The sequence below is a fragment of the Mustelus asterias genome, chromosome 2 (genome assembly GCF_964213995.1).
Source record: "Mustelus asterias chromosome 2, sMusAst1.hap1.1, whole genome shotgun sequence".
Taxonomy (NCBI): Eukaryota; Metazoa; Chordata; class Chondrichthyes; order Carcharhiniformes; family Triakidae; genus Mustelus; species Mustelus asterias.
In genome coordinates, this window is record NC_135802.1 from 89131709 (window position 1) to 89151412 (window position 19704).

The window sequence follows — 19704 nt, forward strand, 5'->3', positions numbered from 1 at the left end:
TTACTATCAACCACCACCCTCTGTTTCCTATCCGCTAGCCAATTCCTGATCCAATTTCCTAGATCACCCCCAATCCCATACATCTGCATTTTCTGCAGAAGCCTACCATGGTGAACCTTATCAAACGCCTTACTAAAATCCATATATACCACGTCCACTGCCTTGCCCCCATCCACCTCCTTGGTCACTTTCTCAAAAAACTCAATAAGGTTAGTAAGGCACGACCTACCTGCCACAAAACCATGCTGACTATCACCTATCAATTCATTACTCTCCAAATAACTATAAATCCTATCCCTTATAATTTTTTCCAACATCTTGCCGACAACAGAAGTGAGACTCACCGGTCTATAATTCCCGGGGAAGTCTCTGTTCCCCTTCTTAAACAATGGGACAACATTCGCTAACCTCCAATCTTCTGGTACTATACCAGAGGCCAACGACGACCTGAAGATCAGAGCCAGAGGCTCTGCAATCACTTCTCTTGCCTCCCAGAGAATCCTTGGATAAATCCCATCCGGACCAGGGGATTTATCTATTTTCAGACCCTCCAGAATATCCTGCACATCCTCCTTATCAACTGTAATACTGTCTATTCTACTCCCTTGCAACCCAGTGTCCTCCTCAGCTATATTCATGTCCCCTTGCGTGAACACCGAAGAGAAATATTGGTTCAATGCTTCACCAATCTCCTCCGGTTCCACACATAACTTCCCTCTGCCATCTATAACTGGCCCTAAACTTGCCCTAACCAACCTTCTGTTCTTGACATACCTATAGAACGCCTTAGGATTCTCTTTAACCCTATCCGCCAAAGTCTTCTCATGTCCCCTTTTAGCCCTTCTAAGCTCGCTCTTCAACTCCCTCTTAGCCAATCTAAAGCTTTCTAGTGCACTACCCGAATGCTCACGTCTCATCCGAACATAAGCCTCCTTTTTCTTTTTAACCAACAAAGAAACTTTTTTGGTGCACCACGGTTCCCTAGCCCTACCAATTCCTCCTTGCCTGACAGGGACATACCTATCACAGACTCGCAGTAGCTGCTCCTTGAAAAAACTCCACATGTCGGACGTTCCCAGTCCCTGTAATCTCCTAGTCCAACCTATGTTTCCTAATTCTCTCCTAATAGCCTCATAATTACCCTTCCCCCAGCTAAAACCACTGGCCCGAGGTTCATGCCTATCCCTTTCCATCACTAAGGTGAACGTAACCGAATTGTGGTCACTATCACCAAAATGCACACCAACTTCCAAGTCTAGCACCTGGTCTGGCTCATTTCCCAGCACCAGATCCAATATAGCCTCACCTCTAGTTGGCCTGTCTACATACTGAGTCAAAAAACCTTCCTGCACGCTTTGAACAAAAACTGACCCCTCTAACGAGTTAGAGCTATAACAATTCCAGTCAATATTAGTCAAGTTAAAATCCCCCATAACAATTGCCCTATTACTTTCACTCCTAAGCAGGATTGACTCCGCAATCCTTTCCTCAACCTCTCTAGAACTTTTAGGAGGTCTATAAAAGACTCCCAACAGGGTGACCTCTCCTCTCCTATTTCTAATCTCCGCCCATACTACCTCAACAGATAAGTCCTCATCAAACCTCCTCTCTGACACTGTGATACAATCTCTGACCAATAATGCTACCCCTCCCCCTCTTCTACCTCCTTCCCTACTTCGACTAAAACATTTGAACCCCGGGACCTGCAGCATCCATTCCTGCCCCTGCTCTATCCATGTCTCTGAAATAGCCACAACATCGAAGTCCCAGGTACTGATCCACGCTGCAAGTTCACCCACTTTATTGCGAATACTCCTGGCATTGAAGTATACACATTTCAAACCCTGCTCCACCCCACCTCTGCAATGCCGTGCATTGCAGTCCCCATCCATGCATCCCTCACTTTCAGCCCCACTACTCAGGATCCCTCCCCCCCCCCGAATCAGTTTAAACCTCCCTGCATGGCCTTAGCAAATTTACCCCCCAGGATATTGGTCCCCTTCTGATTAAGGTGTAGACCATCCTTCTCATAGAGGTCACACCTTCCCCAGTACGAGCCCCAATTGCTTAAGTACCTGAACCCCTCCCTCCTGCACCATCCCCTCAGCCATGAATTCAAACCTTCCCTCTCCCTATTCCTCTCTAAACTATCCCGTGGTACAGGCAAGAGTCCAGAGATAACCACTCTGTCAGTCTTGGCCTTTAGTTTCCACCCCAACTCCATAAATCCCTGCCTAATATCCCCTTCCCCTATCCTCCCTATGTCGTGTGTCCCCACATGTACAATAACTTGTGGTTTATCTCCCTCCCCCCTAAGAGTCCTGAATACCCTGTCAGACACATCCCGGACCCCAGCCCCTGGTAGGCAACACACCAACCCTGAGTCCCTACCTTTAGTTCCGACCCTCCTATCTGTCCCCTTAATTGTGGAGTCCCCAATCACAAGGCCCAGTCTTTTACAGCCCCTAACCACCTGAGCTTTCTCACTCGGCTCACCCCCAGAGATCTGCATTGCAAGTAACTTCCTTCCAATCTCTTGTCACATATATCTGGAAAGTAGCAGCTAATGATGACATGTCACGTCCTTCACTGAGCAGCTGAGCTCCATGTTTGTTAGGCTGAAGTTCTCCGACACCATGGCAAACCATTTAAAAGCACTTTCTGAGGCAAAAGAATGCTCTTTCTATTCAAATACCGAGAGGATCTGCTTTTCAACAGTTAACTTTTTGAGCCAAACAACGTTGGAGCAATTTCCATTGCATTGAAAAATATTTTTCCAAATTGTGACCTTCATAATCAACTTACCGAAAATAAAGAAAATAAAGAAAACACTGGAAATTTTCTCAGAAACATGCTGTAACTGTATGTAAATCTGCTTTTTTTCAGAAGATCTCCAGTTGAATAAATAAAAACCACAAGAACACTGATTGAGAGGATTTTTCCCCACTCGCGCATCACTTCTTGAATGAGAAAGCAGAGGAGATATTTAACCAAGAGAATGAGCTCATATCAAGATAGAGATAACAGCAGGAACTCATCTGTCAAGAAATTAAGTGACACAGTTAAACTCACGCTAAGTGCATAGGTTGCCTTCCAAGTCAGTGGGGAGCGGCTCTCAAATGAACTGTCAAATAGGAATTTGCCATATACAACCCATGTTTTCTTGTAGTTTAAATTTAATGAATAGAAACTCACAACCAAACTGACCATCCCACTGAGTGCAACCCCTGTCAGCAGCAAGGAGTCATAAGTCTGGATTTTCATGCGCCGAAATAGGTTAGCATGAAGGTGGGCAACTAAAAATAAATGGCACCAACAGAGTTGGTCTAGCACTTCTGTTCCCACCAACCCTGCTGCCTTTCTTGAGGACGGTGGTGGGGGGAGGCAAGAAAGTGAAGTCGCCTGCATCATTTTTGTATTAAGGAGCTCATTAAGAACTTGCGTTCTAAAGATCTGAAAATCTCACAAGGGCAGGGAGCCGTTGGGAGCTGTGTAAAGCTGAATGACAAGGGCAGCATAGTGGCACAGTGGGTTAGCACTGCTGCCACACAGCGCCGGGGACCTGGGTTCAATTCCTGGCTTGAGTCACTGTGCAGAGTTTGCACATTCTCCCCGTGTCTGCATGGGTTTCCTCTGGATGCTCCGGTTTCCTCCCACAGCCCAAAGATGTGCGGATTAGGTTGATAGGCCATGCTAAATTGACCCTAGTGTCAGGGGATTAGCAGGATAAATATGTGGGGTTACAGGAATAGGGCCTGGATGGGAATGTGGTCAGCGCAAACTCAATGGGCTGAATGGCCTCCTTCTGCACTGTTGGGATTCTATAATTCTATTTTATGAACTCCAGCCTGTCACAAACAGATACAGCCGCGTTGAAAATGCTCCAAGTGATTTAAAAAGTGCACATTTTTGATTAAAATCTATTGCACAGCAAAGTAATTTTAATAACACCAACATTTCCCAAACAGATCCCAGGTTCCATCTCTCTCATCTGCCCTGGTCAACTTGAATTTGCTATTTTAACTCACACACAGCAGAGCAACGGCAGCTGAGTCAGTTCAGACTGTACCGTTTCCCACCTCCATTCTGGTACTGCCCTACTGCCACCACTAATTGGCCAGCAGACCTGTCCCTTCTCCAATCATCTACTTCAGCACTGACCGGCTCCTGCAAATGAACTCTCCACCCAATTCCACTTGGTCTGCAAAAATCCAAAACATAATATCTTTAGGGCACAGAAGGTGATTCTGCCCATTGAATCCTTTCCAGCTCTTGGTACCACAATCCAGTCAGTCCCATTCCCCGGCCCCATCGATCCTTGGAGGCACTTTTTTAAAAAAAACTTACTTTTTAACATTTTTGATATCAGTTATAAAAAGGATCATATCAAGAATCTATAAAGAATCACCCAATAGGTCAGTTCACTTTCCAGTTGACCACAGGAAGGCAGTGTCGTAAGGATGGATACGTAGGCTAACCAATGGCAGGAGTGTGGAGGCAGGGAACTGTGAGGATGGATGTGCACAGTGGTCAATGGTGTAGGGTGAGAGTGGGATGCCACAAGAATGAGGGTGTTGAGTGATCAATGGCATGGATGTAGGTGTGGGAGAATTGAAGAGAGGAGGTCCTGAAACCTCCAAGAATACCACAGCCCAGAGTTGGCAACCCTAACTACCCCAATCACGGTGTCGGTTTCCCAGGCTGCTCACTGCATCGGAGCCCTCTGTTTGCAGGTATACCTCCCTCCAAAAGTGCTCTCGCTGTGAGAGAGAAACCTGTGAGTAACGGGACTTTTGAGGCCCTGTGAACTCTTGTTCAATTGCTCCATAGCCAGAGAGAGAAAAACAATAATCCATTTCTGGTTTCTCAGAACGTGTATTCACTAAATTGCCAAACGCTTCAATCCCTGGTCCAAAGAAATTTCTCCTACGTTGTCATCATTACTCAGATTTAACCTTACTTCGAGATGAATACAACAGAGCGCAGTTACAATGAGTGACCCTTGAGCTGAAAAAACCACTCCATCTGTACAGTTACAGAGAATGTTAATCTTGTATAAAACACAAATTCGGCCCCAATGGGAGTATTTCATCCAGTTCTGGGCACCACGCTTTGGGAAGGATGTGAAGGCATTCAAGGGGGTGCAAAATTCATGAGAATGTTTTTAGGGATGAGGAACTTCAGTTAAGTAGATAGACTGGAAAAGCTGGAACTATTTTCTTTCCAGAACAGAAGTTTGAGAGGAGATTTGATAGAGGTATATAAAATCCTGAGGGATCGGACAAAATAGATAGGGAAAAACTGTTCCCATTGGTGGAACAATCGAGAACCAGAGGGCATATTTAAGGTAACTGGCAAAATAAGCAATGGCTGCATGAGGAGTAACTCCTTCAAGCAGCGAGTGGTTAGGATCCAGAATGTACTGTCTAAGAGTGACTCAAGGCAGGGTCTATCAAGAGAGAATTAGTTTATTCTCTGAAAAGAAAGAACATGTAGGGCTATGCGGAAAAGGCAGGTGAGTGCAGCTGGCAAAAAGTGAATTGCTCCTTCAGAGAGCCAGAATTGACACAAAGGGCCAAGTGGTCTCCTTCTATGGAGACCATTCTATAATCTGTACACAGTGAGTGGCTCTGATACTGAATAAGTAAATATTGAGTAGTTACAGTAGGTGACCTTTACCCTGAATAAACAGTGACATTGTACTGTTACACGATGAATGACCCTTGCCTTGAACAAACAGTAACTCTGTACAGTTACACAGTGAATGACCCTTACTGTGAATAAACAGTTGCTCGGTAGTTACAGTGAGTGACCCTTACCTTGAATAAACAGTGACTCCTCTACCACAGCAGTCAAATTTTTATATTTGCTTCATTCAGTAAACCAGATGGTTTGACAAAGATAAATGGCTTACAGGCAGTCAATAAGTATTTGGAAATGAGCCATGCTCAAGTGGCTGATTCATTAAGATTTCCTTCTGCTAGGAAAAATACCAACAAACTTATCTTACTTTTGTAAAGTTAAACTTGGCTTCACTCAAGACAGATGCCTTGGATTTTGAACAGGAAGAAGAGACAAGAACATTCAGATCCAAACAGGAGACATTCTTAGGTGATCACGCATGAAACAACTCAAATCAGATCTTAAAGGAAGCATAGTCAAATCAGCACTAATCCAGCTGAAATAAATCAAGCATTCATATCTCTGAATAGCTGAGTAACTTGAGGATTTGAAATACAGCCTCTTTTTAACAGTTGATTAGTTTGCAAACACGTGTATTTTTTTTCTGAATGAACTCTTACATGAAAATACCAACTCTATAAAGTGTTATTCCATTCTCCCCTTCCTATTTTCAGATTTTCCCATGCTAACTGGCTTTCAGAACTTCCTCCTTATGACCTACCCAAAGTTGTGATGTAACCTCACATTGCATCAATGAACTGTGCCACCAACTGCCCAGTGAGTGCAGAACTCAAAGAATTAATGAGGAATGTACATACTTCTCCTTGAAAGCTAAGAAAATACAGAGCGGAAAAATAATAGTGCATGAAGTAGTGGAACTCAACCAGAATAGCAGCACTGCACATTATTCTCCATTTAAACATGGTCCATTGGATATCCAATTATAATACTAAAATGCAATCTCAATTATCCATCAGATTTTTAGATGATAAGAGGAGAACTGTGCGAGTCATGATAATTCACTCAACTTTGATATGCTGCTCATGCCAGTTAAGTTAAATAGCATTGGAATCATTTAACTGGTCCACCGTCTGAAAGTTCCCAATTTGTCAGACCTTAACTCCAGCCACAAGTTCCATTATTTCGATGAATTAGTCAAAAATGCTCCTCGTCAAGACATTCATTGTATTCAAGAAAGAGGTATATTTTAAAGATTTTAATGGCAAGACATATGGGGAGAAAGTGGGAATCTGGGATTGAGATCAAAAATCAGCCATGATCATATTGAATGGTGGAGCAGGTTCATAGGGCCAAATGGCCTATTCCTGCTTTGAGTTTCTATGTCAGTAATTTTCTGTCCATTGCTGCCGGCAGGATCTTCCCATCCCGCCGGTGGTGGACTGCCACCATGGGTTTCCCGGCAACAGGGGATGCATAAAATGGGAAACTCCATCGACAGTGGCAGGACCAGACTATTCCACCACCGGCCAATGGTGGGACACCTCTGCCGCGACAAAACATGCAGTGGGAGGCTCAGAAAATCCTTCTCTGTGTTTCTATGTTTGATGTCAACCACTGTCTATGAGCTCCAGAAGAAATAACAAGCTCATCTTCACTGATCTCAGTGGAGCTGTTGTTTTGAAGAATCAAAACTGAGTTTGCCTATTTAAGTAGGTTTTGATTCTAATCCAGTATGTGTGAAATGTAATGCCAGCCAGTTCAGTAAGTAGCTAGCTTTATATTCAACATGTGTTCTTCTCACTGGCACAAGCAAATCTGCTTTGTCTTTAAAGTCAATAGTTTTTGCAGTCATAATCTAAAGGGAGGCTGTGGATGTTACCAATCGAGGTGATATATGCTGCCTTTCACACGACGCAAGGAAATAAATGTAGTGAAGCATTTTTCGTCAGTTTCCTAAGGCCTGTAGTGGACGTAGAAAGTGCAGTCAAAGGAAAATATATGGGCCAGCGCATCAGCTTACAGAAGAGTTGATCCAATACCGTCTGACTTTGTTGGCTGGAAACGAGCAGCAAAGCGAAGGCTACTAAGGGGAACTGAAGTGGACAGTTGAAAAAGAGCGGTGCATTCAGAATTCTGCACAATATTGCTGACGAAGAGCTTTTAATCACTTGCCTGCTTTTACCATCCACTGAGAGGACCCACTCCAGTCTAGTACGGAGTGGATAACTAAATATTACTTGTCCTAGCATATGATCGTTTCAAGGATGATATTTGTACCGTTTACTACTGACAAATTGATACCACCACTATAAGCAAACATAGAATATTTCTCAATAATTTTACAATGATAAGACAGGGGCTTGGATTTTCATCTTGGAGGTGGGAAAGGGATGCGTGACTTATCCCGCCATCACGGTTCTGCCTCTATCCCTAGGCTGCCAGGAAAGAGGATTTGGACTTAATTGGTTCACAGATGGACCTGTTCACTGGGATGGGAATGGAATGGTGCCAGAGCAGAGGTTAAAAGATCATTTCCATTCACCAAAACCATCCGCTCAGTTCTTCCAATGGAATCAGCAGTGCAGGTTAAACAATATTGGGAAAGTCTCACAATCTATAGAAATTCAAAATGACTGATCTATTTAACCCCCCTCCCCACTCATCCATTATATTCCCAGCTGGAAGCCATTGAATAGCACATAAACCACACCCCCACCCCCAAGTAAAATAACAGATTATTCATACCAGCTGCGCAAACAGAAGCAATCATTTGTAAAATGATTAGGCAGCTGGCTTGCAGCCAAGAGCCCAGAAAAGTCCCCAAGTAAACAAACTCACCTCAGAATTTCTATCTCAGGTGTTTTGAGGTGTAAAGTAATGGGAAAAGATTAATATTTATTCATACTCCGGAATTGTATCGCCCCGCCCGGCACGGAATCGGAGAGGGCGAGGGACGCACAATGGGAATGTCCATTCATCTCATCAGGAATTTCTGATCTCACTCGAGTGAAGCCATAAAATCCTGCCCATAGTTATCCCATCCTTAGTATTAGCAGGTAGACTCCAGGGCCTGTTCCTTCCCCTGCCCTCGTGAAAATGGCTGAGGGCGTTCTGCTCGGTGGCTATTTTTTTCCAGTCCTGCATTGATTTGGTCCAGATTGGGATCATGAAATTCCGACCCCATGTATACAATCAAACAAAAAAGAACATGGAAAGTTGATAATAGATCAAACTAGCATATTTTGCTGGATGGCATACCCAAAAAAAATTTAAAGCAAACCATTTACTCAACACCAAGTCATCACTATTGATGGTCAAAAGGTAATAATGGATCAGTAAAATTTCATGTGGTGGCTTAATGAAAGACAGCACAATCTAGTGACAAAATGTTCTCCACGCTTTTTTCCAGTTGGTTTTCCCAAAATGGGTTCCTTAAGTTTTACAAACCGCAAAATGAAACAAAGAAGAACTGTTAGCATTTTGACTGCACTGAATTTGAGATGGATTAATGTATACTTTCTAAAGCAATAAGTAAAGCACAAAGAAACGATCCCTACCTGGGTGTAATTAATCAGTAGCCTGTAAACTAAAATATTTTTCTGATTGGCTTCCTTTGCCAGTTCTCTGATGTTGGTAAAGTCTTCCATTCGAATGCAAAGAGCTGCAGGTTCCAAGTTGCTCAAGTGCACCTGTAGCAAAAAAACAATCTGCACTTATAAATGAAATAAAATACCTTTGTCCTTAATAGAAAATAAAGGCACAAGATGGGAATAAATGGCCAACGATACTGAATTATCACAGTGCAGTTAAAGTCAGAGGTGTTTATCACTTCCAAGAGGGAAACTAATGGCCTGGATTTGGCTGTTATAATGACAACAAAACTGTCAATGTTCGCTGTCATTACCTCTCTGAAAACTGACAGCAACTTCTGGCATCTACACACGTGCAGTTAAATGTGGAATTCCAGAAGCTGCTGTCAGTGATTTCCTGTTCCTCTGCCGCGTATGCTTCTGAAGTTCCCGCAGATGGCAATCGTAGAAGTCACTTGAAACCACTTCCAATTTTATGCTCAAAGCAAACTACTGCAGATGCTGGAATCTGAAACAAGAACAGAAAATGCTGAAAAATGTCAGCAGGTCTGACAGCGTCTGTACTGTCATCCAGACTGAAACGTTAACTCTGTTCTCTCCCCATTGATGCTGTCAGATCTGCAGAGATTTTCCAGCATTTTATGTTTTGGTCCAGTTTTATATGATTAGTCTCACTGCCAAAACCCTTCAAAAAGTCACAGCTTGTTGAATGAAGTGTAACAGGGTTCTTCACAGTGCACTGAGTTCACAATTACTTCCCGACAACCTCCCTAGTCCTGAAAAGCTGATTTTATATTGTGAAAAGTCAGATTTCTCCATTATAGTAAAAACAAATGTACAGATGTTTAAAATAAGGCTATTTTAATGGCTGTGTAGATTTCAAATTCCAACTTAATGCCACATGTATGTCTTCATTTCACCATCTGTAAAATGATTAAAATGTGCAGGATAATCAAAGATTTTTAACTTCCTGGTTTGCTCACTGCCAAAATTCTTCAATGTGATTAGCTGTTCAGCCTTCCTAAAGTCATCACTATTGCTGGACATTTCAGATCCCTTTGAGCTGATGCCTGAATAAAACTAACATCAAGAAAGGTGAAATTCACACTATAGTTGAGATCACTGCGGACAACTTCCTTCGAGATCAACAGCAAGTGCAATTGACTGCAAAATCTGAGACAATAAGATCAAATCCCCTTCCTCACATCATAGCAATTGTGGACTCCTGGAACCTAATGTGTCTTCCTTGTATTCATTGTTGCAATACAATTAATGATAAAGCATCACTCTATCATCTGCCCACCACAAGGAAAACCTGGAGAAATTGCAGAATATATCGAACTTTACATCCAAAATTGGTCAACGTGGCAACAACATGCACACAGTTTGCAAATTATGAATGTCAATGTACCGCAGAAGTGAAACCTGAAAATGCTGTTTTCAGTTGTGCTGAAGGGTATGCATCTAAAAGTATATGTATTCTTTCTTTTTGGCACACCATATATTTCCAGGATTTATTTCTCAATTCTAACATTTGAAGTTTATTTTCTTTTCATAAATACCTCAGAGTGTTTGATTATTTCAGTCTATAATCTTCAATCATGTTCCCAATCATATATTTGTCCAGCTCCTCTAAAGGATTGGCACACACTATTAACTGCTTTCCACAGTTGCAATATCTCCATGAATATTCTTCTAATCCCTCATCTTGCCTGAGACTTGTCCATTTTAAACCTGTGCTCTCCACTTGTAAACTCAAAGCCCAACTCCAATTATCTTTTACCATCAAACTCACTTTTGTCTCAGCATTTTAAAGATCTGGATCACAATCTGGCTCAATCTTCTTTTCTCCAGAGAAAATAAGTTCAACTCTGCGCATTTCCCTTTATAACTCCTGGTCCTTAAATGCAGCTCATTCTTCTTGCTTTTTTCTGAAACCGCTATTTTTTTTGAAGGTGACAGTCTCCAAACTGCTCCCAATTTTGAAGTGATCTACACTAGGTTAAGAAGGTCAAATATAATTAAACATGCAATTTAAATAAGTAACATATGAGTGACGATGGTAGAAACTGAACATAGATTTTAATTACAAAATTTGAATAAACTGGATTGTCTAAAAATGGGCAGAATTTATAAAGAGAGATTGCACAGGAAACAACATGAACAATATCTGGCAGAACATGCTAAGCACTTACACGCTTCCTTAACTGTGGTAATAAGCACATTGTGCATCCAAGGTGCTTGATATTTTGAGCTCCTGATCCAATGGCATCATATTGGGATTTTGTAGTCAAAAGGGCAGATATTTTCCCAGAAACATGAGTTGAGATGAAGAGAGCCTGAAAATTTGAGGGATATATTACTCGACTCAGCTACCTGCTTGTCCACTCTCCCAGCTGGGAAATACTGCATGTTCCACGAAGAAAGAAAATATAGCCGGGGGAGGTAGTGGAAGCAGATACGATAGTGATTTTTAAGGGCATCTTGACAAATACATGAATAGGATGGGAATAGAGGGATATGGTCCCCAGAAGGGTAGGGGTTTTTAGTTCAGTAAGAAGTTTAACAACACCAGGTTAAAGTCCAACAGGTTCATTTGGTAGCAAAAGCCACACAAGCTTTCAGAGCTCTAAGCCCCTTCTTCAGGTGAGTGGGAATTCTGTTCACAAACAGAGCTTATAAAGACACAAACTCAATTTACATGAATAATGGTTGGAATGCGAATACTTACAACGAATCAAGTCTTTAAGAAACAAAACAATGTGAGTGGAGAGAGCATCAAGACAGGCTAAAAAGATGTGTATTGTCTCCAGACAAGACAGCCAGTGAAACTCTGCAGGTCTAGGCAACTGTGGGGGTTACAAATAGTGTGACATGAACCCAATATCCCGGTTGAGGCCGTCCTCGTGTGTGCGGAACTTGGCTATCAGTTTCTGCTCAGCGACTCTGCGCTGTCGTGTGTCGCGAAGGCCGCCTTGGAGACCGCTTACCCGAATATCAGAGGCCGAATGCCCGTGACCGCTGAAGTGCTCCCCAACAGGAAGAGAACAGTCTTGCCTGGTGATTGTCGAGCGGTGTTCATTCATCCGTTGTCGCAGCGTCTGCATAGTTTCCCCAATGTACCATGCCTCGGGACATCCTTTCTTGCAGCGTATCAGGTAGACAACGTTGGCCGAATTGCAAGAGTATGTACCGTGTACCTGGTGGATGGTGTTCTCACGTGAGATGATGGCATCTGTGTCGATGATCCGGCACATCTTGCAGAGGTTGCTGTGGCAGGGTTGTGTGGTGTCATGGTCACTGTTTTCCTGAAGGCTGGGTAGTTTGCTGCGGACAATGGTCTGTTTGAGGTTGCGTGGTTGTTTGAAGGCAAGAAGTGGGGGTGTGGGGATGGCCTTGGCGAGATGTTCGTCTTCATCAATGACATGTTGAAGGCTCCGGAGGAGATGCCGTAGCTTCTCCGCTCCGGGGAAGTACTGGACAACGAAGGGTACTCTGTCCACTGTGTCCCGTGTTTGTCTTCTGAGGAGGTCGGTGCGGTTTGTCGCTGTGGCGCGTTGGAACTGTTGATCAATGAGTCGAGCGCTATATCCTGTTCTTATGAGGGCATCTTTCAGCGTCTGGAGGTGTCTGTTGCGATCCTCCTCATCCGAGCAGATCCTGTGTATACGGAGGGCTTGTCCGTAGGGGATGGCTTCTTTAACGTGTTTAGGGTGGGAGCTGGAGAAGTGGAGCATCGTGAGGTTATCCGTGGGCTTGCGGTACAGTAAGGTGCTGAGGTGACCGTCCTTAATGGAGATGCGTGTGTCCAAGAATGCAACCGATTCCGGAGAGTAGTCTATGGTGACTCTGATGGTGGGATGGAACTTGTTGATGTCATCATAGAGTTGTTTCAGTGATTGTTCACCATGAGTCCAAAGGAAGAAAATGTCATCGATGTATCTAGTGTATAGCATCGGTTGAAGGTCCCGTGCGGTGAAGAAGTCTTGTTCGAACCTGTGCATGAAGATGTTGGCATATTGAGGTGCGAATTTGGTCCCCATGGCTGTTCCGTGTGTCTGGATGAAGAACTGGTTGTTGAAGGTGAAGATATTGTGGTCCAGGATGAAGCGGATGAGATGTAAAATTGCATCTGGAAACTGGCAGTTGTTGGCGCTGAGCACTGAGGCCGTTGCAGCAATGCCATCGTCATGGGGGATGCTGGTGTCGAGTGCTGAGACATCCATTGTGACGAGGAGCGCTCCTGGTTCAACTGCTCCATGTGTGCCGAGTTTCTGTAGGAAGTCCGTCGTGTCGCGACAAAAGCTGGGGGTTCTTTGTACAATGGGTTTCAGGATGCCCGCGACATAGCCGGAGAGGTTCTCGCACAGGGTCCCATTGCCCGATACAATGGGACGGCCGGGTGTGTTTGCCTTGTGTATCTTCGGGAGGCAGTAGAGATCTCCAACGCAGGGAGTACGTGGGATGAGAGCACGGAGGATGTTCTGAAGGTCCGGATCAAAGGTCTTGATCAGAGTGTTGAGTTGACGGGTGTGTTCTTTGGTCGGATCTGCAGGTAACTGTCTGTAGTGTTCCTCGTTGTTGAGTTGTCGGTACACTTCTTTGCAGTAATCCGTTCTGTTCAGTATGACGATGGCCCCTCCTTTGTCTGCTGGTTTGATGACAATGTTGCGGTTGGTCTTGAGAGCGTGGATGGCGTTACGTTGTGCTTGGGTGATGTTCGGGGCTGTCTTGTGAGTGCGGCTGATGAATTTGGTGATGACGCACCTCCTGACGGCTTGGGCTTACATGTCAAGTCGAGGGCAGCGGCCTTCCGGAGGAGTCCAATTCGACTCTTTCCTCTTCGGATGCACTGCGGATCTCTCTGTCGGCTGTTCCGGTTCATTGGCTGTCTCATTGTGTTCGTTGTTGGCCTCTTGGGGTTTGTGGAAGAACTCCCTCAGCCTCATTCGCCTGATGAATTCCTCTGTGTCTGCTGCGAGACTGATGGGGTCTATTTTGGTGGTGGGGCAAAAATTAAGCTCAGACAGGCAGCATGGTCAGTGCAGACTTGGAGGGCCGAAGGGCCTGTTCCTGTGCTGTAACTTTCTTTGTTCTTTGTTTTGTTCTTTGAAAATAGTTTTTAAAAAATGAAATTTCTCCACTTTCTCTGATATTTAGTCTGGTCTTCATAATACGTGGGGATGAAATCAGTCAAATTATCCTTTTCATTATTAGTCTTCATCTACATTGCTTTACCTCCGATTTCTGCCTGTGCCTCCAATTGCCAATAAATGTAAATCACTCTTCAGTTTCTCGCTCACACTGCAAACCAACATGTTCATACATGATCGTGGAGGTGTTGTTGCCTATCCTTACTGATTGTGGTCTGTGAGTTCGGATGTTCAGGATTCAGTCGCAGAGGGAGGTGCTGAGGCCCAGGCCATGGGGCATGTTGTTTACTGCAAGTAAAGACCCATAACATCCATTTCTCTTTTGATTAATTTGCACTCATCAGATTCTACAATATTGAAGCTTTTCTATTTAGAAAAATGGACACTGTTCAGAAAGTTTTAATTCAATTCACTCTGGAAATGTTTTTAAACAAATAATTATGCTGCAATTTTCTCCCCATTCATGGTGTCAATAGGGGGAAATGTCATCTATATCATCTTTTTGCGAAATAACACATTGCCTCTTAACACATTTACTGCAGTCCAACAGTTTCAAAACTATTTCTTTTACCATTTCACTCATTTGACTGGAGTGAGAAGTATTGTTCATCTGACAGCCATCGCACTTTGAGCCACCATTTCACCCGAACAGCATTTGAAATTCAAGAACTGAGATGCACAGACTCAGCTACTGGTTCCATGGTTGCAGCAGCTATTCAGAGTTTTAAATGTCAGGAAATGTGTGACAGGTGTGTACATGCACCAACGCATATTTAACACTAAAGTATAACGCAGAATGCATCATTCCACTATAATTTAGCCGTAAGCTAAAACCCAAAAGTTCCTTATTGAAACTGTTCCAATTTACTTATTTATAATGTAGTATCTATTCTTATCAGTTAAATATCTGATTTTTGATTTCATTTATTATTGTCACATGCATTAACATACAGTGAAAAGTATTGTTTCTTGCGTGCTATACATACAAAACATGCTGTTCATAGAGAAGGAAACGAGAGAGTGCAGAATGTAGTGTTACAGTCATAGCTAGGGTGTAGAGAAAGATCAACTTAATGCACAGTAAGTCCATTCAAAAGTCTGACAGCTGCAGGGAAGAAGCTGTTCTTGAGTCAGTTGGTACGTGACCTCAGACTTTTGTATTGTTTTCCCAATGGAAGAAGGTGGAAGAGAGAATGTCCAGGGTGCGTGGAGTCCTTAATTATGCTGGCTGCTTTGCTGAGGCAGTGGGAAATGTAGACAGAGTCAATGGATGGGAGGCTGGTTTGCGTGATGGTTTGGGCTACATTCACGACCTTTTGTAGTTCCTTGTGGTCTTGGGCAGAAAGGAGTCATACCAAGCTGTGATACAACCAGAAAGAATGCTTTCTATGGCGTATCTGTAAAAGTTGGTGAGAGTCGTAGCTGACATGTCAAATTTCCTTAGTCTTCTGAGAAAATAGAGATGTTGGTGGGCTTTCATAACTATAGTGTTGACATGGGGGGACCAGGAGAGGTTGTTGATGATCCGGACACCTAAAAGCTTGAAGCTCTCGACCCTTTCTACTTCGTCCCCATTGATGTAGACAGGGGCATATTCTCCTTTACACTTCCTGAAGTCGATGACAATCTCCTTCGTTTTGTTGACATTGAGGGAGAGATTATTGTTGCCGCACCAGTTCACCAGATTCTCTATCTCATTCCTGTACTCTGTCTCATCATTGTTTGAGATCTGACCCACTACGGCGGTGTCGTCAGCAAACTTGAAAATCGAATTGGAGGGGAATTTGGCCGCACAGTCATAGGTGTATAAGGAGTATCTTAGGGGGCTGAGAACACAGCCTTGTGACGCACCGGTGTTGAGGATGATCGTGGAGGCGTTGTTGCCTATCCTTACTGATTGTGGTCTGTGAGTTAGGATGTTCAGGATTCAGTCGTAGAGGGAGGTGCTGAGGCCCAGGCCATGGAGTTTGAAGTTGAGTTTCGTGGGAATAATAGTGTTGAAGGCTGAGCTGTAGTCAATAAATAGGAGTCTGTCATAGGTGTCCTTTTTATCGAGGTGTTCCAGGGTTGACTGCAGTGCCAGGGAAATGGCGTCTGCTGTGGACCTGTTGCGGCGGTAGGCAAACTGTAGTGGATCCAGGTAGTCTGGGAGGCTGGAATTGGTTACTGCCATGACCAGCCTTTCGAAGCACTTCATAATGATGAATGTCAGAGCCACCGGCCGATAGTCATTAAGGCACGCTGCTTGGTTTTTCTTAGGATGATGGCCATCTTCTTGAAGCAGATAGGGACCTCAGATTGTTGTAAAGAGAGGTTGAAGATGTCTGTGAATACCTCTGCCAGCTGATCCACACAGGATCTGAGTGCTCATCCGGGTACCCCATCCGGGCCAGTTGATTTTTGTGGGTTGATCTTCAAGAAAGCTGCTCTGACATCTGCAATGGTGACCCCAGATACAGGTTCATCCAGGGTTTCCAGGGTGGAGGGCATGCTTTCGCTGACCTCTTGCTCAAAACGGGTGTAGAATGCATTGAACTCATCAGGGAGGGGTGCGTTGGAGCCGGCGATTTTACATGCCTTCATCTTGTAGCCTGTTATGTCTTGCAGACCTTGCCATAGTCGGCGGGGGTCGGTGTAGCTAGCCTGGGACTCTAGCTTGGTCCGGTATTATCTTTTACCATCTTTGATGGATCTCTTTAGATCGTATCTGGATTTCTTGTACAGGTCTGTGTCGCCTGACTTGAACACCTCAGACCTGGACTTCAGCAAGCAGTGAATATCCCTGTTCATCCATGGTTTCCGGTTGGGGAACACACGGATTTGCTTCTTTGGCACACAGTCTTCTACACACTTATGAATGAAGTCAGTTACTGTCATGGCGTACTCGTTCAGGCTGGTCGCGGAGTTTTTAAATACTCACCAATCCACTGACTCCAAGCAGCCCCGTAGGAGATCATCCGATTCCTCAGACCAACATTGCATGACTCTCTTTGATGGATTCTCCCGCTTCAGTCTCCTATCTGAGGCTAGCACTGCTGCCTCACAGCACCAGGGACCTGGGTTTGATGCCTGGCTTGGGTCACTGTCTGTGCGGAGTCTGCATGTTCTCCCCGTGTCTGTGTGGGTTTCCTCCAGGTGCTCCGGTTTCCTCCCACAGTCCGGAAAACATGCTGGTTAGGTGCATTAGCCACGCTGAATTTTCCCTCAGTGTACCCAAACAGGCGCTGGAGTGTGGCGACCAGGGGATTTTCACAGTAACTTCATTGCAGTGTTAATGTAAGCTTACTTGTGACACTAATAAGTAAACTTTAAACTTTAATGAACAGAATTTATTCTATTGTCCTGTGAGGGTCAATGGTGGTGAAAAGGAAGTCATTCAGAGGACTATGCCTCAGTGAATCAATAATAGTCAATTACTAATATTAAGAAAATTGAAGCAAGTTTTGCTGGGAAGCATGCCCATATCTTTAAACAACTTCAAAAGGATTGGCAGAGCATCATCAAAGAAAGAAACAAACCAACTTTTAGAGTGGAATCAAGATAACTGCAGAAAAGGATAGAGGATGGGAAATCACCCACAATGAATGAAATGCTCTAATGGTAACAAGACTATGATATTTTTAAGGAAAATTTCCTATGGGCAGAAAAATGCTAAATGATAAAAGTAATCTTTGAAGTGGAGATAGCACTTCAATCCTGGTATGTAGATATAAATTGGCCTATACATCTGCCAATTATCTACCTAGTCTGCTAGCCTAACAATGTTCTCAACTTGTATCATTCAGGCTAGTGATGGGCAACCTTGGCGCTGACAGATCGGCACATACGCAGTGGTCCGCTCAGCGCTATGCTGCCAGCCTGTCCAGCAGGAATAGGCCCTGCCCACTGATTTTCTACATGAATCTCACTAGAGTACTCTTCCCCCTCCCCCCTCTATCAACAGTTTGTCATTCTATGTGTGGTCTCTGCTCAATCTCTGCCATGCTGCAGCCTACAGCACCTATGAGTGGGAGCAGGTAATCCAAGTAAAACTCTTTGAAAGAAGAATCAAGGCCTTCTCCCTGTAGGCTTCACCAACTTCAAGTGGCAGAAGATTCAAGCAATTATACAAATGCAGCAAGAGCTAATTGAAATGAATCAGCAACCAATTTAAATGCAGTTGTTGATCCTTTATGTAGCTGTTGCGGGGTTGGGATTCCCCATCCCCCACTGCATGTTTTGAGGTGGCAGAGGCAGCATGCCATTGTTTGGTGGTGGGATTTTCTGGTCCTGCTGCTGTCAACGGGTTTTCCAGTTGTTTACATGCTCCGCCAGTGGGGAACCTGCAACAGGGGCTCGCCGTCGGTGGGACCAGATGATTCCACCAGTGGGAACAGCCAGAAAATCCCGCCCGGAATCTTTTGAGCTGCTGACCACATGTTCTACTGTGTAAGGTTAAGCAAGGGCATTGCTTGGAGCGTTGCATCAAAAATGTCTCCACTGGCATTAAATCAGCGTTACTCAACTGACATCATTGAGATCTATAACCGTTTCTTTGATCAACATTGCTCCCATCCCAGCCCACTTCTTCTGCCCTTTCTTATTTTTCCTGAATATCTTGTTGTGTGCAATATTAAGTCCAAATCCTCACTTTCTTTGGGTCAGGTTTCTGTTATTATCAATATATCCCTGTATTGTACCTGCTGCTCACCAACCTTATTCACCACACTTTACAACATGCACTTCAAACCCACCTTAGACTGCCTCATTTGACCACCTGTCTGAGTCCCTCTTATTCTTTACTCTAGCACTATTGCCTCTCCCAGACGACAGCAAATTGTTTCCCCTCACTAGTGTTTCATCCTGGTGCCCAATCCCTTGCAAATTAGATTAAATCATCTCCACAGCAATATGTTATTGTCCCTGGGGAAAATAGTCCTAGCTCTGTTGAGGTGGAACCCATTCACCTTGAACAGCTCCCTCTTGCCCCTAAATTATTCCTAAGGTTACAGGAATCTGAAATCCTCCCTCCAGCAACTTGGTAACCTTATCCAAATATTCCTATACATACCAGTGCCAGGCACTGTGATAGTTCAGAGATTACAACCTTTGCCATTTTAACTTGTTTGTTAGCTCCTTAAACCCTAACTGTAGGAACTCGACTCTTTTCCTTCCTATGTCATTAGTCCCACATGAACCATGGACTCCCCGTGTCTGTTCCCTTTTGCCCCTCAAAATGTCTTAGTTGCTCTCAGTGATGTTCTTGAAGTATACATGATTCACATCAACATGGAATTCTGTAGAACCATAGAATTCCTACAGAGGAGGAGGCCGCCATT

General features: G+C 44.0%; 1 protein-coding gene across 2 annotated transcripts in view; it reads right to left on the reverse strand.

The window, feature by feature from the left end:
• The window catches only part of crppa (CDP-L-ribitol pyrophosphorylase A), a 325901-nt gene that overhangs the window by 164207 nt on the left and 141990 nt on the right, over positions 1–19704 (reverse strand). For both annotated transcript variants that reach the window (XM_078228170.1, XM_078228178.1), the window contains one exon: positions 9201–9332. In XM_078228170.1, coding sequence (XP_078084296.1) covers positions 9201–9332 — 132 coding nt within the window. The remainder of the gene's footprint in view (positions 1–9200; positions 9333–19704) is intronic.